This window comes from Poecilia latipinna, unplaced genomic scaffold (assembly GCF_001443285.1).
Source record: "Poecilia latipinna isolate Pla-1442-1.1 unplaced genomic scaffold, P_latipinna-1.0 Scaffold281, whole genome shotgun sequence".
In the NCBI taxonomy this organism is placed as follows: domain Eukaryota; kingdom Metazoa; phylum Chordata; class Actinopteri; order Cyprinodontiformes; family Poeciliidae; genus Poecilia; species Poecilia latipinna.
This window is the reverse complement of record NW_015112897.1, coordinates 434,829-458,213: the sequence shown is the minus strand read 5'-3', so window position 1 is coordinate 458,213 and position 23,385 is coordinate 434,829. Positions and strand designations below refer to the sequence as shown.

Genomic DNA, 23,385 nt, shown 5'->3' with positions numbered 1-23,385 from the left:
TGTGTTCCACTGAAACGAGTAGAAAACAGTCAATAGATGTTTCACCCAACCATTTTACAATCTAGTTGGAGTTAAGAAAACCAGTAGCATTTCCTGATTGTTGTGCTAAACCACCAGGAAGTTTCTGGATGAAGACATGATGGCTTAGATGTAGAAAGTACTAAAAAAACAAACAAGTCAAAGACAGCGTCTCTTACTTTCTGTATGTGGACAGTGTCTGAATGTCGTCCACGTCTTCCTCACCTATATGTCTGACTATGTTGCTGATGGTGGGCTGGAAGAGTTCATTCATTGCTTCCTGGGTCAGCCGCAGCATTCCCTGAGACGACCACTTCACAATGTTCATGCTAACACAGACAAAAACAGATTCTTGTTGACTTTTACAGACACAACAACAGGCCACAGCCTCAGACTTCCACACATCGGTTCCACTCACTTGCTCCTCCTCAGGGCGGCCTCCACACTCTGCCCTCTGTGTCTCTTGTAGAAGTCGATGAAAGAGAAGGGCAGGGAGATATTCAGGGCGTTTGCTCTTCCTGGCGACGCGGTTCGTTTCCTCGCCTCGAATGCAATCATGAGGTCCACCCAGGCCGCCGGCCGCTTGGCTTTAAAGCTCTGAATGAAGTCCTCGCCAAAGATCTGGCACAACATGGCTTCGAAGGCCAGGTCGACCCCGACCGCGCCGTACGGACCGCCTGGAAGACGCACTGAAGTTTTGGAAATGTGTCGAAAATCGCTGTCATTTCTGGATGGAGAAGTTGTGTACCTGAGGCTTTGTAGAGCTCTTTCAGTGTTCCCTGCGGCTGCTCAATCTGATGAACCGTCAGGTCCACCGTTCCTCCTCCGCAGTCTGCAACGACGTACCTGTCACCTACAGACAGGAAGCAGTGAGCAAAAGTGTTCACTCTCATCTCATCTCTTTAGTTTCTTAAAGTGGTTTCTTCATTCTTACATTTGTCTTGCAGTCATAAACTTATTTTTTAAGATGTGCAGCAATAATCTCCGTTTTTACAGCACCCCTAAAAAGTATTCACGTCCATTTATCTTTTCCACAATTGTTCATATTACAACACAGTCGAGCATGACTGAACATATTTTTAAAAAGAATTTTTTTTACAGATTCTTTTTCTGATAAAGTTGATGTTTTTATACTTTATTTTATTTTTTAAAAATCTGAAAAGTGTGGTGTGCACTTGTATTTTGCTCATTGATTTTTTTTTTGCATATTGATCTATAACATTTTTTTAAAAATTGATAATCATTTTAGCAGTTTTTTCTGAAAATTTGTTGTGGTTTTTCACAGTATATCTTTTTTTCTGTCTCTGATGATGCATTTTGGATTCATTAAATATGTTTTAGGCAACATATTCATTCCCCCCAAAAAATGCTATTAAGTCATCACGCATCGAGATTCTTCCTAAACGTCTAAAACAAAATCACACTTTCCCAAAGCTAAAAAAGACAAAAAATTATATTAGCAACAAAACTGATTTTCTTTTCTTATATTCAACCCACATATTTTTATCTCACTGCCATCTCAGAATAAAACCATAAATTTTATAATACCAGCTTTTAATTAGCAGAGAAATAGTGATATTTACTGTATTACAACAGATTTCACTGATTTCTTATTGCAGGCTAATGGATTTAATTAATGTATTTTCTGTCATTAAAGTTTGTTGCTGTAGTATTATGTCATGTGACAAAGTTCAAGGCAAGAGTAGAGCTCAATCTGAGTGATTTGTTTTTTGAAGGTGAGTCCGTTGTTTTCCCTTAAGGCTCTAAACCAATAAACATCTTCAGGGTTGAGGAACGGCTGTTTGTCTCAGAGCATTTATGATGTGCGTGGAGATAAGTGAAGGACTCGGTCTCAACCCAAACATAAAAACACAGAGAAAAAAATGACTAGATCTGCAAAGAAACAACAAATAAAATGGAAGAGAGGAGGACAAAGGAAGGTTTCTTGTGTAACTGCCTCAGTGGGTTTGCAGCGCAGGGGTAGAGAGTCCCACAGGCTGTGTGTGTGTGTGTGTGTGTGTGTGTGTGTGTGTGTGTGTGTGTGTTTGGACAGGAAAGAGCAGAAAGGTTCAGTGGGGCCACGTGTTTCGTCAAATTGTCGTTACGGTTCGACACAGAAACGATGAAACTCAGATCCTGCCCTGGGAGGATATTTTTTAACACAACACTGAGATGTAAATCCTGAATATTGTTCGACCCAATCGGAGCATGAGGTTTGTTGGAAAGGAATCTTAAACATCAATTCTGTCTGGGGGAGGGAGGAAATAAATAAACTAAACTCAACACACCAGAGCGCAGCCCCTCCCCCTCAACACACACACACAGAACATCTCTGCATAACATAGTCAGCATGTCGGAGGGTAAAGGTCAAAGCCATCAGTGTGTTGGATGTGAGGCGGGCCGTCAGACACACTCACCGGTCTGCAGCTCGGACCACAGCTCCCCGGTTCCACTCTCCACCAGAAAGGTCCTGCTGTGTCTGGATCGCCTCAGCTGCTCCCTCGCTGCAGAACAAAACAAAACAAAAACGGTTTTTAAAAGCTGGATGTTGAAAAGTTGATGAGCTGAACAACAACAACTGGCCTAAAAACAACAACTCGTTCTCCCCAAGTTCAGATGGGAAACGATGTTTTCAAGATATCTTAAAGGGATAGTCCACATCTTTTTGCACGATCTGGGTAGGCCTGACATGATAACAAATTTTGCTATAAACGATGATGGTGTTTTGAGACCATTTTTAAGTGATATAAGGGCAATGGCAAAATAATAACGCAAAAGCATATTCTAAAAGATCAATAAACTTTTAATTCTAATGAACATTTAACTCTGGAGCTGGAAGACATTTTAGATATCCAAAATAAATAAAACAGAAAATAAAATAATTTTTGAAGTATTTTTAAACAAAATTATCCTTCAAATATAGGGCTAGTTGAGCCCAAAGCACCAAACCGAAGGCTTTTATCATCCAGTTATTGATAGAAACAGAGAAAAAAAAAGAGATAAACGATAAGGCATGACAATGGAAATAATTGAGTTTTATCATACGATTAATTGATTTACTGATTATTGTGACAAGTCGAGATGTGGGGTAAGAAACTATGACGTCATTTGTTTATTTATTTTTTCATTTATTGTAATACATTTATTATAAGAAATTTGATTTACTGTTGTCATGATAAATTCTAATTCATGATGTTTTTTGTTAACCTGTCCCGATTGTCACAGTTGTTATTTTTATTATTTTCCCAAATGTTTGTTCAACAGGAGTATCATTAAATATCGATAAATTTGATTAAATTCAGTTACTGTGAAAAATTTAGTGATATAAATTACACTTCTTTATGCAACTGGTGTCTTAAATTAGCATATTAAAATAAGTTTCTGATCAAAATCTTCTAAGCATGACTTCTTTTATGATTTTTTTTGCCTCATTATTAAATGTTCTTGTACTAAAGGTCTTGTGTTTCTAAAATTTTAAATAAAATAACTTGTTTTAGGGCTTTTTTCACTTGAAGAAGTGGTGTATGTTTTGGTAAAACATATATTACTGCATTCCTGAAATTTGTCGTCAAGTTTATCTGAGGTTTAGACGTTGGTTTAAACATCCTTAATGTGTCATTTAGTTATGTTTAGTTCAACTCGAGCTCTGTTACATCCATTAGGAGGGTGTTGGTGTGTAAGAAACTCTGGTTTGCAAGGTTGGTGGTCTTAAGAGATCATAAAAAAGTGTAAATAAGGTTCCTTTAATCTCAAAATATCCAACCTGTGTATCATAATTGTAGAAAAAATTAAAACAGAAATTATTCGAAGTTTAACATACAAAATATGGATTCAATTTGTTGCTGCTATGCTTTTATTTGAATCACATAATGATACTTTACTGGTTGCCTGGACTCTTTCCAGCTGGAAGGAGTCATCACCACTTTCCAGAGCCTCGCTTTGCGTTTCTGGTTGTCAAACATTTTTTTTCTTTCCCCGTGTAAACACTCTTAAAGTATAATCACTGAAGAAATTAAGAGGAAAGCAGCTCAGTGAAAAACATAAACACAGCCAGCTTCAATCTGCATGTAAAGCTCCAAGTGCCCAAGACAAAAAACTTGTTAGTCAAACGAATAGCTTTAAAATCGAAGTAAAACGGCAACAGGGTGAGTTTTGGGAAACGAAGTTGCTCAGGTTTCAGTTTCTCCGTTTGCTTTGTGACTGGTAGGTTAGAAAGCGAAGCGCTGGTCAATGAAAACAGAGTACGCTCAAACACACAGCTGGAGAAGACGAGACGTTCCTGACGGCCATGTTGGAAGATGATATGCCACCAAGAAGTGAGTTACTGTGGCTTTAAAGACTAAATATACATCAAATACATAAAATATGATTAGAAAAATTACAAAAAGAGACATTCTGAGGTCTTTATGTTGTATTTGAATCCAGTCGCCAGGGTGTATGCAAATATTTGAGTCTGTCCCTATAATCCATGTGTTGATCAGAGCCAATACAGAATAAACAAACTTCTGCACCTAATTTCTTAGTTTTAAAGATAATTTAAGTTGCATGTTGTCCATCCAGTGCATTCTGTAAATAAATAGTTCAAACATATCATGAAAAATCTATAAATAACAACAATGTCCAGCCTGAAAATGTTTAAATCAGGTTTGTTTGTTTTTTTAACAAAAAAACAAAAGGGTTAAAGTTATGGAGTTGAAACAGGGCCATAATGTTTGCTCACCCCCCCTACCCACCCCGCCCCCCAAAAAAGATTTGAAACCTAACAAAAAAGTTAGAAACTGAAATAAAAAATTTGAAATTGAAAGAAAATTTCAAAATTACTTTTCAGATTTAAGTTTTTTTTTTTTTTTTTGGTGCCAGGTTTTTGTTGTTGTTTTTTTTTTCAATTAATTTTTTAAAGCTGCAAATCCTTTTTATTCTTTCATTGTTTTTCTTTTGAACAAACTTTATGGTTCCTATTTAGCTCCATATGAGTTTTTTTGGATGAGACTGTGGAGAAGCTTCAGCACACATGTGTCAAACTGAAGGCCAGTGGGCCAAATCTGGTCCACCATAACTATTTCTGTGGCCCTTTGGACTCTAAAGAGCCACGGAAAGTGGACTTCAAGAAAACAGCTTTGTGTTTAAATATTGTTTTATTAGTCAAATCAAATCAATATCTACATGTATGGAGGCAAATTACTTCGATGTAAAATATTGTTTAGTTTTTAGACTCGTTGAATGCAGAGAAAGTGATGTGAGTTGCTTTGTGTGAAACTCAGATGAAAAAACCGTACATGAGAAACTTCTTAAAAAGCACGAGGGGGGTGTTGAAATCAAAAAAAGTATTCTGTATTTAATGTCATCTGACTGTGAAGCCGTTGAGCAACAGCGTCTTGAAAGCAAAGATTTATTTAAACGGCCGCCTGTGTGATAGCGAGTGTGTGTGCTTTGCAAATGAAGCCGAACGAAGGCCGACCGAAATCACGCAAGCTTCGATTTCATGTGTGTGTTTTTGTTCAGGAGCGACAAGCAAGTCTGGAAACCATTTACATGAAACTGCAGAGGAGAAAATGTACATGTGCTTGTTTTTACGACTCCCTGGCGCTAAATTTGGACATGAAATGAGGTGGAAGGAATACTAAAGGTAGCAGGAAAAAAAGAGAAGAAGAAGAAGAAGAAGAAGAAGAAGAAGAAGAAGAAGAAGAAGAAGAAGAAGAAGAAGAAGAAGAAGAAGAAGAAGAAGAAGAAGAAGAAAAAAAAACAGGTCAGTGATGCCAAGTCTGTGTGTCTGTATTTGTGTGGGGTTGCTTTTTTTTTTTTTTTTTTCCTTTTAGTCCTGGGAATGGGACCGACCTCAGAGAGAAAAGAAAGTGAGAGATTGAAAGAAAAAGCGAAAGAAAGCAGAAAGCGAGTGAAGGAGAGGGAGAGTGACAGGCCAGGAGGGGGTGAGATCACAGTCACGCTGCACCTTGTTCCAATTACAATATCCTGTGTTTAGAGTGTGTGAATGTTCTTTGTGTGCATCTCGCTGGCTGCATATGTATAAGTGGGCCTTTGCAGGGGATTCTGGACGGCATGTTCTTTGCCCGCTGAATTATGCACTGGTGATTTTCCCCCCCTCTGAGTTTCACATTGTGCTTTTAGGTCCTAAAAAGTGTTTTAGTCCTGCAAACAGAGGCAGAGTTTGAATCCAGCTGAAGCTTGAAAAGCTTTTTACTCTTGAATATGCAAAACTTTCTCCTTTAAAGGTGAACTATTATGCTCCCATGAAGAGGTTATAATGGGTCTATGAGCTGTACAAAACATTTTTTGCACAAAATCCTTCTCTCTCTCTCTGACACGCGAACTGGGCTTCAAATTAATAGAAAGTTCAGCAATTAATATTTATAAACGGATATTTTCCTGTAAAGCTTAAAGGTGATCTATTATGCTTCCTTGAACAGGTTAGGAAAGGTTTATGGGTTACATGTTTTTGTACCAAATCATTCTTAGATAATCAGATTTTATTCTGGTCAGTTCTATATTTTGAGCTGTTTTATGGCCTCTTGTCTCTTTGAATCCAGATAAGCTGCTGTTGGCCACGCCTCTCCAACCCAACGTTTACACTCACAGATGACAATGGCTGCAAACAGAGGTGAAATTATTTAACCTTACATCTTTGAAAAGCAGAAGTAGAGCCTCCTGCACAAGGAACACGAATGCAGCAAGTGGTTTCTGGATGGTGAGTCAACTACAAAAAACTTCTCTTTTCCAGCAGCCATTGTACAGCGCTTTCAGCGATAAAACCAGCTGACCAAATGTGCTGGAGACCAGCTTGGGTTGCTAGGTAACAAGGTTTGGGTTGCTAGGTTACGGGACACCAGAATCCCTTGTTTGTGACACTATGTTCAGGAGGTTTTTAGACACCAAAAACATTAATTTATTGCTCATTTTTAAACGCTTGAGCTGATTTTAGAAGCAACTGAGAGCAAAATGGAAATATAAAAATGTGCAAAATGTTTTTAAAATTAAAAATGGATCTGTTGCAAACAGATAAACATATACATGTATTGAACCAAAAGGTTTAAACCAGCCATGCATTTTTCTTTGTGCATTTCTTTCAAGGAGCCAGGACTCCTAAACATCAACACTGCAGGTAAACGTAGTTCTTGCATGAATGGCGTCCTGGGTTATTATGTCACTCACACAAAATGCTGTGAAGCCTGTAGAGTTTCCTTTCCACTTCCTAATTATCAGCCACTTGGAGTTGAGCTATCACATAAAGTCCCAAATAACCTCCATTGAGGTTTATGACAGGCTGAAGCTGTTCATTTTAGCCCACAATGAGTGGTTATTTAGAAAAATAAGCATGTAGAAGAAAGTCAAGCTTTTAAATAACATACTGAGTATTTTTAAGAATTTTAGAAGAAATTTAACATGACATAATCATGTGTCCTTTCTTTTGCTATTTCTGATGAAACCCCTACACTGTAAGACTACAGTACTGCCTTTAGATGCAAATTGAACTAAACTCCAGAGAAAGTGTCCCAGGCAGAGTGTAACGTTGATTAAAGGGAGCCTTCGGATGAGCGGTTCCTCTTTCTGGGAATTCTGCGGTCTGTTTAAACACAGCTCTTCTCCTCTTTCTTCCTCAGCTCATGAATCTGTTTCTGCTTCTCTGGCAGCTCTACGTGAAACATATGCCCTCTTCAAAGTGGTTTGTCTTTACATAACCTTCCCCGAAATGCACACACACAAGCACACACACACATCTGTAAAGCCATTTGAGGCAAGAACATGAGCCGCGTCTGAGGTCACGTCTTTCCGCCCGGCTCTTTGTTTCTCTCCAAAATCAAATAGTGAGGTTTCATGCTTATGCTAATGAAGAAAACTCCTGGGTGCTGCTCCACCTGCCTTGTCTGAAGCTGGAGTCGAAGGGCCGGGTCCCGTCCAGGTCCAGGCCGTTTGTGATTGGCTGCAGGCTCAGGTCGATCACCTGGTGCAGCCGGAGTTTCCGACAGTAGATGGAGGCGGCCTCAGGCTCCAGGGCGATGAGGAGCTGCTCAGGACAGTCGGGAGGCACAAGTCCAGCCTGGAGGACGCAGAATAGACGTACAGTATACTCAGAGACCAGCGCATACAGAGACGCAGTAGCCTTATTATGCTTCCTTGAATATAGGTCAGGATCGGTCTATGGGCGATACAAAACATCTTCACTAAATTTTTTTTTACACAAAATCAATTTTAGATGACGAGAATCATCTTTGAAAAGCAGTAGTAGAGCCTTCTGCACAGCCAACAAGAATGCCTCAAGTGATTTCTGGATGGTAAAGTCAACAACAAAACACATGCTGGAGTGCAGCTTGTGTTGCTAGGTAACGGGGCTGGTCTCAGTTGGGGTTGCTAGGTAACGGCGCAGACAGTGCCTGCGGAATGTGACCTAACAATACGGAGGGTTTTGAAACGGCTCATTTTCCTGACACCAAAAAAACATGAACTTGTTGCCAAATTAACGGCTGGGTGTTTTTTTTTTAATCTTTTAAATCACTTGGCTGTTTTTAGAAGCAGTTCAGACCCAAATGGAGTATAAAAACGTGCAAAATGAGCTGGTTCTTTGTCCAAACTGGGTCATCAACAAAGTAATGATCCCAAAGAGACCGATAAGCTTTATATTATCGCTGCTACAGGAAGTTCTACAATCTACCGAATGATAGGGTGTACATAGTTTTTCTTTGACTATCTTTCTCGCTTACAGGTCATGATAAAATGTTAACTAAACAGCTTTGTACTTCACACTGACCTTTGGATGCAAAAGAGGAGAAGTTTCAGAGGTCAGCAGAAAGAAAAACAGTGGTGACACTTAAAGAATCCCTTCTCACTAAACAGATTTAAAGATAAAAACAGTCAAACCTGACCTGAACCGTTTATTCTCTGTTAGGATGAAGGATTAAAACGACTTGTATAAGTATTAAACATGATGTTATGGGGCATAAGGTTGAGTGGGCTGTAACAATAAGTTTGTGTCTGTGTAGGGCGGGGGTCTGCTCTCTACTTCCTGTGTTTGTACGCCGGTCTCCCTTATTGTTCGCTCCTAATGACATCACCACCAGCAGGAAGCACACACGCCCTGACAAGCCTTATGCCAGGAGCCCGCGCAGAGCATGTGTGTGAGAGTGTGTGTGTGTGTGTGTGTGTTTGTCTATTTGACTCTTCATAAAGTCACCTGAGATGGAGGCAGGTGGCAGAAAATATAAATGATTCATTCTGTGTGCGGAGCTTAGAGACATCAATGACTTTAACAGTAAGAGGTGCAGAAAGAGGTGCAGAGCTGCATGAACCTTCTGCTTTATGCATTCCTGTGCATGCATGCACACTTCCTACAAGTCGGTCTAACACGTACACAATAAGAAAGGGTGTGAGTATTTTCATAGGGTGACATACAATCACAGACAAAGCTAAATGCATTCTGTTATCTGTGTAAAGAATCCTTCATGGGAAAGCTAATCTGTCTTTTATCCCAGGCTTTCTTTACAGCTTGATGTTTTCCTTCCTTATTTTCTGTCTCTCTCTCTCTGACACAGAACTGGGCTTCCTAAAATCCTCAAATTAATAGAAAAATTCAGCAATAAATATTTATAACAGGATATTTTCTTATAAAGCTTAAAGGCGAACTATTATGCGTCTTTGAACAGGTTAAGAAAGGTTTATGGGTTAATTTTTTTTTGCACCAAATCCCTCTTAGATAATTAGATTTTATTCTTGTCAGTTCTATTTTGAGCTGTTTTATGGCCCCTTGCCACTTTAAATCTAAATAAGCTGCTGGCCACGCCCCTAACTCAAAGTTTACACTCACAGATGAAAATGGCTGTAAACAGATGCGCAATAATGCCACCGTACATCTTTGAAAAGCAGAATTGGAGCCTCCTGCACAACCAACAAGAATGCAGCAAGTGGTTTCTGGATGGTAAGTCAACAACAAAACTCTTGTCTTTTCCAGCAGCCATTGTACAGTGCATACAGTGGTAAAACCAGCTGACCAAGCGTGCTGGAATTCCACTGAGGTTGCTAGGTAACAGGGCTTGGCTTGACTGAGGTTGCTAGGTAACAGTGCAGAGTCAGTGGAATATGACTTAACATCTGAAAGGTTTTTAAAATGGCACATTTTCCAGACACCATAAAACAGTTCAGTGATTTTTTTTAAGCGGTTTGGCTGTTTTTGGAAGCAGTTGAGACCAAAATGGAAATTCAAAAATGTGCAAAATGTTAATTTCATATAATAGGTACCCTTTAAAAAAAAAGAAAAAAAAAAGACTTGGTCAGAGGATGCAAGCTGTTTGCTTTTAGAAGGATAATTAGTTTGGAAGCATGATGTGGAGAGAAATCTTCCCACGCAAAGACGATGTTTTCTTTTAATCTGAGGAGGAGTTTGCTTCGACATCAGTCGTGTTGCGATGTCCTACCAGGTACGCTGCCTCTCTCATGAACTGCTTGGCTGGCTGTCTCCAAACAGCTGGGACGGTGATCACCCATCTGATCTCCTCTCCTTCCAGCACCGAAGACGACTGGTCCTTCACCTCCTGAAACAGAACCTCCAGTCACCTCCGAGTACCACTGCTCCCTAGATCCGGAAACACAGCGACGGACTTCGCGGCGTCGCGTTGCCTTGATGACCGGGGCCTTACCTTCAGGGCATGTTCTCTGAAGAAGTGCAGGGCGTGTGCAAACACCTCGATGGCCCGGACCTTCCGACCGTTAACAGCCTCCAGCTCCGTCTCCATCGTCAGGTCCTGTTAAGACGTAGAAACCACAAGCTTTACATTCCTAAAGCAAAACCTTGGGTGGATGTTTGAACACTCTTGTTTTCATTAATTCAAGAGTTCAAGAACGATTAATTACTCTGATGATTAACTGATTAATCGGGTAAGAAAATTGGCAAATTCTGCAGATTTTTCTTTTGAGCCTTTTTATGCAATTTTAGAAACACATTAGAAATACACAAATAGTTCAATTCTTTTTTAAATAAGAAAATAAACATTCTATTGCCAAAGGTGCAATAACAAAGCTGGTGTTTGCTTGATTCTTTGTAGCAGAGGATGCATCTGCAGCTAAAGAAATACTTCTAACACCAACATGTTTCTGCTGGACTTAGCATTAGCACAGTTTAGAGCTAACCTTTTTACCAATTAATAATTGGATAGAAAAAGTCTTTAAAATGAGATTTTTTTTTTAACAGAATTTGAACTGGGTGAAGCTAAAACAGCCACTTGAGGAGTTTTGGGTAGAATATATTTTCAGACAGAAGTTTTTAAATGTAAAATTGTGATATTCTTTGTACAGTTTTGATTTAGTAACTGCTCTGAATGTGATGTTTTATTAGCAAATAACACATGTTTAGTCTGTATTCTCCAGTAAACGATTAATCAGTTACTAAATTAATTGACAATTATTTCAATAATCGATTAATCATTATTACCCTGATTAATCATTTCAGTAATAGTTCAAATTGGTTGTTTTTTAGCACATTGTCCCAATCCTTTAAATGAGGCTGAGGTTTGGCTTTATTCCTGATTTTCTTTTGGGATAATCGTCCAACTGCAAAATGTGGTTTTAATTTTTTACATTTTTAAACTGTTGATTTTAGCTTGAAAATAGAAAAATTTGAAGATATCCCTCCATTTTCTTTAGACCATCAGCTTTGTGAAATCATGCTTGATAAATGATACTTTGTTCTTAGATTTGAAAGATTTACTTTGACTATACCAAGCAGAGTTGGGGCCTTTTTAATGATAACTGCTCTTACTTTGAATCTTCCATATCAGGTTAAGCTTCAGATTTGCTGATTTCTGAGTTTTTATTGAACAATTTTCCAAATTTAAATTCATTTGAGGGTGGCAGTGTAAGTTAAATGGTTGAAACTTTGATACAGTTGGTTGTACCAACAAGGCACTGGTTCTAAACGTGTTTAAAGCTCATATTAGGTTTCTGAAATGGCCCAAAATTTGACTCTATTAATAATTTGTGGACAATAATTGAAATCCTGGAAAATAGATTCTATCAGAAGCTTGTTTACGGCTATAAAAAGTGTGTGGCTAAGGTGAAACCTGTGGAGATACATCAGTCTGGGTGTGTGTTTATATTTGAACGTGACATATTTCTTGCCCATCATAAGGTGTATGTAAACTTCTGACCAGAACTGTATGTGTAACTTACACTGGTGCTGTGGATTTTCATTTTAAATTTGTCAAAGTAGAGCCAGTGCTGGGCCTCCTCTGGGTCTAAGTCATGGTAGAAATCCCGCGCTGCAAACCCAAAACTGTGGAACCGCAAATCAGGAGTCAGCAGCAAACATGTTGGGCTCTTCTGATTGGCCACTCCGGGGTCGCCGCCCTCCCAGCGTCTGCACAGAGCGACGCAGTGACGTAAATGGGAGTTAAAATAAGTAAAGATTGTATAAATGGGGGGGAATTTAAGCAGATTCTTACTTCATCATATGTATGGCTTCAGAGTCCTGCATGAAGCTGAAAGCGTAGCCGCTGGAGGTTGTCCCAAAGTCTATGGCGACAACGACAGAGAAGGGACAAGCCATCCTGGGTCGGACCTCCACCCTCTGCCACAAGAAGAGACAGGAGTTGTTAATGTAGTTATTCAGATAGACACTAGGGGGTGCTAAAACCCCTGTCCTTTTATCGCTGGACAAGAAAAGTGCCCTTCTGAAATCTTTTTTTTTTTTATTTTTACTGTGATTTGAGCGTAGCTGAAGACAGCGTATGGCTATTGATTTGAAACAGATATTTACAGGTATCTGTTTTTTATTTTAACAATATTTTAATATAACATCTATAACTACTGATTGAGATATTTGGTGTCAGTAAGTGGGTTTCCATTTACAAATCCGTGCAAACTTTGTTGATATTCCGCTAATGTAAAAAAAAAAACAACAACAACACAATTTCTCAATTAAATAAGAAATGCAGTTAAAATCAGTTGTCATTAGAAAACATGCAGCGCCGCCATCCTCCTAAAACTGTCATCAGATATTTATCTGTCATCTTCTTCACCAGTGTCCACTGGATGTTGACCATGTGACTCATGTGATGCACAAAAAGTGTTTCCATTTCAGTTTTGTGATACACACTAATGTTGATATAGCTAAAAAAACACACCTCATCTTAGAACAAAAACCTTTTATTGAAAAACGTGACGTGTTTCCATTACGCAAATTTATATTCGGAATTCCAATTTGCGCAGTTACATAGACAAGAGACGCAGCTAATGTCTCGGATGGCCATAAAAATCCACATGTGAAATAAAAGGAACACCAATGATCCAGAATATTCCAGTTTATGATTATCTTAACATAATCTGTGATCACCAGATTGTTCCTGAACATCACAGCCAATTCCCAGAAGGGGGCGGTTTTGATGAAATAGTTTGAAATTGGGAAGAACTGGGTTTTCCAACTTGACACTGATTCTTAAAACTCAGAAAAACTGGTTTGGAGAAGACGAAGGAGGCAAACAATAAGCTTTTGGAAAACCTTGACCTTAATTATGGTGGAAAACAATTTCAATGAATTCTACCATATCTGAGAGTCAGACTGATGCCAGAAGTTTTCTGATGGCTACAAAAAGCAACTTGCAAAGGGACATTTAAAGGGACAGTACAGTGTATTTTTCAGGCAAATACTGCCATTTTATAACACAATCAAGTAACTATACTACCTCCATTTGCTATAAAAATGCTGTATGACTCGGCGCTTTGAAATTGGGCCTCTGTCTCTTTAAGAAGCTCCTGTTCTTTTTGAGACTCTGCCTTCAGCACTTCATCACAAAATGTTTCTCCATTAAGCTTTTAACAGTGCTTTGGACTGAGAAGTAAATATTATGATATAAAGCTCAAAAAGATTGATTTTACATAACACCCCTCTACAAACTAAATATAATAAATCTCAGTTTTTTGATATAAGATCATTCCATCTTGAAAAATGAGTTCTAATACATAATGTCAGCCCCCCGTACAACCATTTTTGTGATTGCTGAACTTTTTTGCTGTCCATTTCTTTTCCCCCAGATCACATTCCTGTTGAAGTACTGGTTTTCATGTTTATTCTCGACTGTAAACTGAGAGCTTAAGCCTCATATGACCCACTAATAACAGGTAGAAGAAGCTCTATATAAAGAGAGAGCAGAGAACGGGAAGGGCGTGTGGCGGTGAGAGGCTGCTGGTTACCGGTGAAGGCGAGGGCGTGAGCGGCGCGATGCTGCAGTCGTTCCTGGCTGTGGCCGGCGAAGATGGAATGGATAAACTCCCACCTGCAGAAATAATTGGAAATTAAGAGATTAACAACAATATCTGGCGATATAATCACAGAATTACCACAACTAAAGGAGATTACGGTAAGAAATGAGAAAGCACCGGAGTTCTTTAGAAGCGAGTCTGGATAATTGAAATGAGCAGGAATGACTGGAATGTCACTGGAATCCGAAGTGGGTAGTGTACCCCAGTGGGAGCGGGACGACAAGAGGTCAGCACTCCAGAGGATGCAGAAGAAGTGACTCATTTCAACCAGGATGAATTAAAAAAAATAAACGTGGGTCTTACCAGGAATCTGCAGATTTGAATCCAGCTGGACCTCCTCAGCCATTTTCACAGGAGCCAGGATCTGCGGAGAATTGGACTCACGTTAAAACAACATCAAATTTAAGATGTTCTTATTGATTAGGTTTACTTTATATTATATTCTGTTCACGACAGAGACTTTAACGAGACAAACCAACAAGTTTAAGCATCAACACTCATATTGTGGATCAAAAAACATGTAAAGACTGTTTATGTTTTCTAAGAAAAAGATTTATTTAGTTCTTACAAAGGTGGAAAATTACAGACTAAGTTTTACCACAACATTTTGAGGTGCTACTGTGATAATAAAACCTATTTACTACTTTTTTAAGTATCTGTGTGGTTGTGACTGTTAATTACTTATTTTCCCACAAACACATACTGCTCTTAAGAAACATTCCCATTTGTAATGCGCTACTTTGAGACATCAGTCACATGAAAAAGTGTGATTTTGCACACACAGCAACTGTCATATTTTCTAATTTATTGGTGTTTATTGATACTCTCATTGAACACAAATTTGTTTCTTTTAATAAAAACATGATTTATTGGAATTTACTGTGATAATATTAAATCAAAATTCTTATCATGATGATAAATTCATCTTAATAAATGATAAACATTACAATAAATTCCCACCTCGTGTTTTTCATGTCAACATTCCAGACTTTTTTATATATAAAAATACATATTTTGGTTGTTTTTTTGTTTTTTTTTTGGACAAAATTACAGAGTATAACTTTGATGGATTTCATTTTTACTTATTCATCTTTGGGAAAATACTTCCACACTTTTCCAGACATTTTTTTCCCCTCAAACATATTGTCATTTTCTCCTTTAAATTGTATTTTTACAGAATCTGTGATTATACAAATGCAAAGAAAAGTAATTTATTTTCTACTGCTCAACGTAATAATGACGCCCATGGTTTGACTTTTTCTGTGCACACATAAAACATCTGTCTGTGTTTTTAATTCTGCACTTTATGCACCAGTAAGGGCCGGTTTTCCTTCCCAGCTGTTCTCTTTGTTGCTCTGATGGTAAAACCAGAGAAGATAAAAATGCACATGGGTTTCATTATTTTCATCCTATCTCTTCTTTCTACCTCATAAAAATCCCTGTGCAGGGGGGGGATACGCTAAATACTGTAGCTCTACTTGACTTGATCATGAAGTTTTGCAGTTAAGCAAGAGGATAAAAGCTCCTCTAGTGTCTTCTCTCGTGCACAAATTACAACTGAGCTCTATCAGTTTGACATCTTTGCATAAAATGTCGTTCGTTATTGCATACATTGGCGCATAAAAACAACTGGACAAAATTCCTTTGTTCTCTTAAACAAAAGCAGAAAAGGAATCAGAGGTTTCAGGTTTCAAGTTTTCATGCCTCTCTCTTCACAATCAATAAACTTTTACCGCAGGACTGCGAGTGCACGATCAAAAAAAGTTCCTCCAACTTAAATCGACTTACCACTTCGAGTCCGTTCTTTTTTCTGTAGTTTTTCTTCTGGACTGTGAGACGTTTTCCTAAACTTTGGAGTTCTGCCTCCAGAGAGAGAGAGAAAGATGGATGGATGGATAAAGGACCGGAGGAAAAGCACAGCTGGATACAAGAGGATGCTTTTCTGGAAAGTTGTTGTTAAAAAAGTAAGACCTCCCAAATGTTTTGCATGCAGAATCTCCGAAACTGGATGTTAAAAGAATCGGGACAAAGCTGCAGGAGAGAAAAGAAGCTTCTTTTCTCTCGGTGGAATTGTGATTTGGCTTTGCAGCTCCAGCAAAGCGCTCCGTCTCTCTGCTTTGCAAATGAATGTCAGAAGAAAAAGTGGTGACACACACACACACACACACACACACACACATGAACCAGTCACAGGAGTGGGAGGGCTATGACAGCACATACGGGGGGAACGCTGGGGGATTTACCTCACTGGGATACAGCAGAGTGAAAGTCAGAGACGGAGGGTGGAGTAATTCTGACGCTGATTTGTATCCTGCTCCAGTAATGTTGCTCTCTCTCTTCTTTCTTCCCATTCGGTTAATTACCTCTTCCTGTCTTCATCTTTCCTGCTTTGTTGTTTTATTTTTTTTTATATATCTTTTAAACATTGTTTTCAAACCTTTAATCTTATCTCTCTCTTTCCTTGATGCAACTCTCCCTGCAAGTGTGTCAGACAAAGGCAGGAAGCAGCCAGGTGCGTTTGGTCAAACTTGGGGTGACCTTTATACCACTGCTCCAGTTTTTCACTGTCACTTCTGACAGTTAACATGTTTGATTTCTTGCTGAAAATGCATTTTTTATCTAATGATAAAATTGGAAAAACTGATGGATATTCAACAAAACCTTCACTGCTAAAATGTAAAATCTTACCAAGTGTTTTTGGTCCAGCTAGCAAATATCTTAGTAAACTTGAAATAAGACAAACTAACTTAAAAGTAACTTTTCAGCAAGATATAGAGGCTTATTTTAAGTAAATAATTCCTTAATATTGGTGAAAACGTTCTAGTTGCATTGGCAAATAAATTAACGTGTAACATGGGAAAAATGCCTCGTTATAAGTGAAATGGAACAAATGCTTTTTCATCAACATTAAGGAATTATTTACTTAAAACAAGCCTCCATATCTGGCTGAAAAGTTACTTTTAAGTTAGTTTGTCTTATTTCAAGTTTACTACAATATTTTCACTAGAAACTAGACCAAAAAATACTTGGAAAGATTTTGTGTTTTTGTAGTGGGATGGCGAGTTATGTTGAATTTCCAGCCTTTTTTTTTTTTCCAATTTCCTTTTCAGCAAGAAGTCAAATAACACCAAACATTTTCTCACTTGTTAAACTTCCAATTAAACATTTTGTGTTTTTGCAGGGTTATCTTGTTTTTCCATTGGTTCTACATTGTGTCATATGTGCCTTACCTTGCAAATAGTTTGTACTATTCACGAGGTAAAGGCAACTTAAGTGCTACTTGTTTGTTTGGTTTTAGCTTTTACAGACATGCTTATTTTTTGTCTTGAGTTTTTTTTTAATGTCTGCAAGTGTGTGTTTTCAGTAGATCTGCAGAGATCTGAACCATCACTGTTGTTGCATGTGTGCGTACAGACAAAGATAGGGGTGGTAATCCAACCCTTCGTTGGTAAAAAGCAAGCCAGATCTTTTTATTATGTGAAATAAATGCCCCGGGTATTTATATACACACACCCATATGTTCACATACACTCAGCTTCCTCATCCTGTCAGATTTCCAAGTTGAATTAGAGTGTATCTGTGTGTGTGTGTGTGTGGGTCTGGAAGCCATTACCTGGCACCTCTCCCCCTGTTGACTGAAAAGCCAAGAGGCCCCATGCAAAGCCTGCCATCATGTCTTTCACTCTCTTCTTTTCCTCCATATTGTAACGCCTTTTATTGCTTTATTGAACTGGGCAAACGTAAGGATGTCCCATTCAGGATTTTGTTTTGTCCCTGATCCTAAACTGAGTCATTAAGAAAAGGTGGCGGAGTCCAATCCTAATTAAAACCAATGCCATCCACAAATTAAAAATTCTGCTTTTTCTTGAATAATACCACACACAGCCCTTCGACAGACAGAAAATTATATTTTAGCACCTATTCTGAAGAGAATTGATTTGGTAAAAACCTGGGATAGAGCAGATCAGTCCAGTTCCTGAGAGCTATCTGAAATTTTCTCCAACACATCTGAATCAGATTTCTTTGGTCTTTTTTAAACACTTTCAGACATGGATAGTTTTTAAAGTTTTCCTCTACTTATCTAGTTTACTTATGTTTAAGAAAACACTGGCTCAACATGCATGTTGGTCACATATGAGGACTCAAACTATAGACTACACATCAGACTGGTTTAGTCCACTTTAAATTAACTGTGGTCGGTCTAAAAAACCCTAAGTCTTGGTTTGGTTGAAGTGAATTCTGGTGCTGTTCGAATGAATATGTGAATGCCAGGCGGACCAGAGACCACTCCAAAAGCAGGAAGCGGACTATCAAGTGTTTTCACACCTGATAATTGGGTAAACTTGGTTCGATTGGGGACCAAAATTGCAACATTTGTTACATTTTGAGCTGCTGCGGTTCACTTTCACACTGCAACGTGTTCTCCTCCTCGCCTGTGGTGGCGCTGCACCACTGACAGAAACAACTGGAAAACCTCTAAAGGTAAAAGACCACGAGCCATTCCTCCCGCTAGCGCTAGACTCACATGTTTGTTTTTATTGTATTTACCCAGAATGCCTTGCACTGTAGTCTCCTTCCTGCTTTTGCAGCGGTCTCTGGTCCGCTTGTGTTCACATTTGCATCAGAACCGCACCAGAGTTCACTCTGCCTGAAGTGGCCCAGAGTTTGCTTGGTCTGAATCAGAGTTCAAAGCGAGAGTATAGTGTTACTACAAGAAATGGCCAGTGATCTTTCTTAAATCCTACAAACACTAAAATCTGACGCCACTCCATTTTTGTTCACAGTTTTTGAAGAAGAAAGTTGGATTCATGTCTTCTTCTGCAGTGTGTTTATGTCCTTTCCTTCAGTGGTTCTTGGTGCAGCGCCACCACAGGCGAGGAGGTGAACGGGTTTCTCAAAGTGACTGGTTCGTTTGACACAGTGCAACTGAAAATGTAACAAATGTTGCAGTTTTGGTCCCCAGTTGAACCAAATCTACCAGACTATCGTTCGTGAAACCATCTTAAGAACATCTTAATAGATGTTGCTACTTCTTCCTCGAATATCAATTTGTCACGCAGAACCTTTAAAGACCTGGAGTTGCTGAATATAAGGAAGTTAGAGGAAGTTTGCTACTTTCTTCAGCCTCCATCCTCATCCTATCAGCAGCAGTGCAGACCAGCTCCTCCATCACTTCGGTCAGGTTCTGGCTCCTCGGTGGACACTCAGACACAGGAAACTCTGCACAGGAAGAGATGGGGTCAGGTGACAGGAAGGAACCCCCTGTGTGACATTCCTTTCATGAATTCAACATTATCTCAGGGACTCTGGAAGTAATCCTCCAGCAACGGAAACACACCCATGCCATATGACACACTAACGTGCACGGACTCAAACACACATAGACGCTGCCTGGCAGTTTCTTTATATAGCCCAAAAATGTCAACAGAAGCTTGAATGAGAACTTGTTACTTCCCAAGATAGCACCAGACGTCACTCTGCGGAAACAAGCAAAATGCAGTTGCAATGTTTCGGTGAAAAAGTCAAAAGTTAAAGGTGATCTGTTATGGTTCCTTGAACATGTTAAGGAAGGTTATTACATGGGTTGCACAAAGTCATTCTTAGATAATGAGATTTTAGTCTGGTCAGTCCTGCCTATTTTTGAACTCTTTTAGGGCCTCTTGTCACTTTAAATCCAAATAACCTGCTGCTGGCCACGCCCCCTAATTCAACGTCTACACACACATGAAAATGGCTGCAAACAAATGCACAATTATATAACCGTACATCTTTGAAAAGCAGAAGTGGAGCCTCCTGCACAACAGCTAAAGATGTAGTAAGTGGTTTCTGGATTGTTGGTCAACAACAAAGCACTTGTCTTTTCCAGCAGCCATTGTACAGCAGTCAAACCAGCTGACCAAATGTGCTGGAACTCCACTTGGGTTGCCAGGTCACAGGGCTGGCGTTGCTAGGTAACTGCACCAGAAACAGACACACACTTGCAGCTTCACGTTGAAATAAATTGATATGGAATTTTTTTTTATTTTGCCTGATTTTGTTATCTAATAATTATTTATTTTATTTATTTTCATTTTGATCTTTACAATTCTAAAATTCTACATTACTTTATATTTTGGTGCATCTGATGATGGAGCTTTTGAATATTAAATAACTCATGTTTTGATCAGACTTCTTACCAAATGCTTTTTTTTTCATCTTAAGTAATTTCTTGGATACCTTCTTTCACTTGACTAAAAATATGATGAAGTAGTGCTACTTTTATTTGAGTAAAATCTTTGGGTACTCTACCCACATCCACATGTGTTAGAGTGGTCTAGTCAAAGCCCAGACTTATTCCCATCTAGAACCTGTTTAAGTTTGAGCTGCTTTGGAATAAAAACTGGATTTTCTGTTTCTAGATGAAGCAACATGGCTCCAAATATTCCTGCAGAGAAACAAGTTTCTACACAGTAGTGACTCCAGACAGTTTGATAAATATAATATCTTATGGTCCAACTATTTTTCCCCTTAAATTCATGTTAGGCCTGATGCTTAGCAACTCACTGAGGTGAGTAAGTAAAAACAAAAAAACTGACAATAATCACCTGTGTGTGCAATAATACGGGGCTTGTGCAGAAATTACAGAAGGTATATTTGAACCTTTGGGTTGAAGTGAGAGGGCTAATATGCCACTTCCTCTTTAGTGTGCGTTCTCAGTGTGTGTCGTCTCCTCCAGTATATATTCATGTGAATGTTTGAGTCACACTGTACATACAGCCTGGGGTGGGGACCCGGAGCCACAGGAAGGAGCTGGAGTGGAAGTACACACACACACACACACACACACACACACATACACACACACACACACACGTTAAAACGTGGCTGCTCTTTGACATGGAGTCTGGGCTAGTGTGTCATAAAAAACAGTTTTAGCAAGCAAGAGAGGGGAACAGGAAGGGAACTTTATGATTTATGATTCGACTGTAAAGACGAAGGAGGAAATTTATGGTGAGGGGGACTGAAGGGGATTGGAGAGCAGTGAGGAGGGGGTCAGTGCAGTGTGTGGAGAGAAAAACTGGGAAAAGCTGAAGAAATGGATCCATTCTTTAGTGAACTTTGATAGTGCAAAATTTTATCCACCACCAAAAATAGGACTTTTACAATATATACAACAAACTCCATAAGTGCATACATATTGGTGTTTGAACAATCATTTACTCTGACTGTACTCATTTTTAAAATAGCATTTCCGCTCTTATTGTACATTTGTTTTGCTGCTGTGACATACTGTATTGTAATTAATCTGTTTTTTTTTTATGTTAAGTACAAATGCATATTATGTATGTTTCAGAAAACGTGATTCGACTCAGTTGCACATCCCTTGGATTTCTAGAAACTGCACTTTATCTTCCGTTACAATCTATATTGTTGGTATTATTGTTAATTTTATTTAATCTTATTTCTATATATATAAATAGAACAAATCAGAAGAGGCTTCAGCAAGAAAAACTTTTTCTGGCAAACATTTATTTTGAAAAGGCTTCGAGTTTGTTTCTATTCTTTAAAATTTTTATGCATAAAATCTTCACTAAAGCCTGAAAAATATATTTCCCAGATAGACTTCACTAAACATGTAGCTGCAGCTCACACTCATCTTACATGCACATGTGTGTTTAATCACACATTCCTACGGCTCTTTGTGCAGGGACACATATCGCAGGACGCTGTGGACAGATGATCTGCAGACACACACACACACACACACACACACACACACACACACACACACACACACACACACACACACACACACACACAGAGGCTTAAATTTAGAGTGACACTTGGGGGAACATCTGGCATTCTTGAATTTAATGTCTGCATCTTTTTGTCAACAAATACAGGCATGTACAAAAAAAACAGCTTCAGAGACCAAGAAAAAGAAAACAAAGAAGCTGGAACTCAGTTGCAGAGATTATTTACATTTAGCTAAGTGGACCAAGCAGAGTCATGGAAAAAATGTTTTACTTTGTCAATGTGAAATTAGGAATTGGGATGACATTGCACTTTGATGACGGTCTGTGATGTTTCTGTACTGGACTCGGACTGAATGGAGCTTGGAAAGAACAAATACACATCTACTGTACGATTTCTCCTCTTTGATCCAGATTTTACCAGCTGAAGCAGTATGCCACCCACAGTGTGTGCTACAGTCGCCCTCCACTGTGATCTGGGAGTAATGCATCCATCTGATGTGCTGCAGCTGAAACCCAAGAGCTGGCAATGAATGCAGTAACAATATTCAATATGGACTAAAAAAGAAAGAAAGAAAATAAATAAGAAACTAGGAAGATATTCTAACCTTGAAGCAGCCTATCTGCTCTACTAAATTTATATTTATAAGAATATATTGAAAACACTCAAAATAAATAAAAAAACTCTCTTTAAGACAACAATTTTTTCAATTTTATTAAGAACACTTAAAATAAAAATACTTATGGTTATCTTTAATAATAATGAAAATGATTATAAGGATAAACATGCGCTCAAGTTTAGAAGCTTTTCCAAACTTTTGCCCCACAAAATAAAAATTTCAGAGGGACATAACCCAGACACTGTGTTGGGCATACAGTTTAAAAAGAAATGCTAGCATCAACAGCCAATATATTTGCTTAAATGTTGCTTTTACTTATATTCAGTGGGTGTTTTTTGCAATCTGTTACATTTTAAAAATCCATATGCTTTGTGCTTAATATTTTTGGCATTTAGGTTGGTTTCTGAAGAGGCCCAAACTTATATTCGTGACAACTAGTGGGGTCCCTACCCCAACTTTGAAAATTACTGCTTCTAAAAGTATCCATGCATAACTTAATTTCCTCTTTTCCTTCATTATTCCTGTCCCTGTCCCTAGAAAAAGCACAGCATTGTAGCTTCACATATAAAATACACTTAAGACCTCCTTAAAAAGGGCCACGTAGTCAAATACAAACTCTTATGATCACAAAAATGAGCGACAGGAGCAAAAAGGACGATTTTGTTTACTTACGTGAATGGAGAAGTAAGGCGGGACCTGTCTTCAACATGGACCAATAGCGTGGCGAGGAAGCTTTGATCGACGTTCATTTCAAC

General features: G+C 38.6%; 1 protein-coding gene across 1 annotated transcript in view; it reads right to left on the bottom strand.

The window, feature by feature from the left end:
• The window catches only part of hspa12b (heat shock protein 12B), a 26,357-nt gene extending 2,972 nt beyond the window's left edge, over window positions 1-23,385 (bottom strand). The window contains exons 1-16 of the mRNA XM_015033870.1: window positions 23,303-23,385; window positions 21,919-21,998; window positions 20,917-21,066; window positions 19,393-19,497; window positions 16,066-16,136; window positions 14,581-14,641; window positions 14,209-14,291; window positions 12,462-12,586; window positions 12,190-12,376; window positions 10,662-10,766; window positions 10,440-10,556; window positions 7,894-8,071; window positions 2,436-2,522; window positions 767-871; window positions 437-695; window positions 244-347 (exon numbers count right to left, since the gene is read on the bottom strand). Of these exons, the coding sequence (XP_014889356.1) occupies window positions 244-347; window positions 437-695; window positions 767-871; window positions 2,436-2,522; window positions 7,894-8,071; window positions 10,440-10,556; window positions 10,662-10,766; window positions 12,190-12,376; window positions 12,462-12,586; window positions 14,209-14,291; window positions 14,581-14,641; window positions 16,066-16,136; window positions 19,393-19,447 (1,537 nt within the window). The 5' untranslated portion in view covers window positions 19,448-19,497; window positions 20,917-21,066; window positions 21,919-21,998; window positions 23,303-23,385. The remainder of the gene's footprint in view (window positions 1-243; window positions 348-436; window positions 696-766; window positions 872-2,435; window positions 2,523-7,893; window positions 8,072-10,439; window positions 10,557-10,661; window positions 10,767-12,189; window positions 12,377-12,461; window positions 12,587-14,208; window positions 14,292-14,580; window positions 14,642-16,065; window positions 16,137-19,392; window positions 19,498-20,916; window positions 21,067-21,918; window positions 21,999-23,302) is intronic.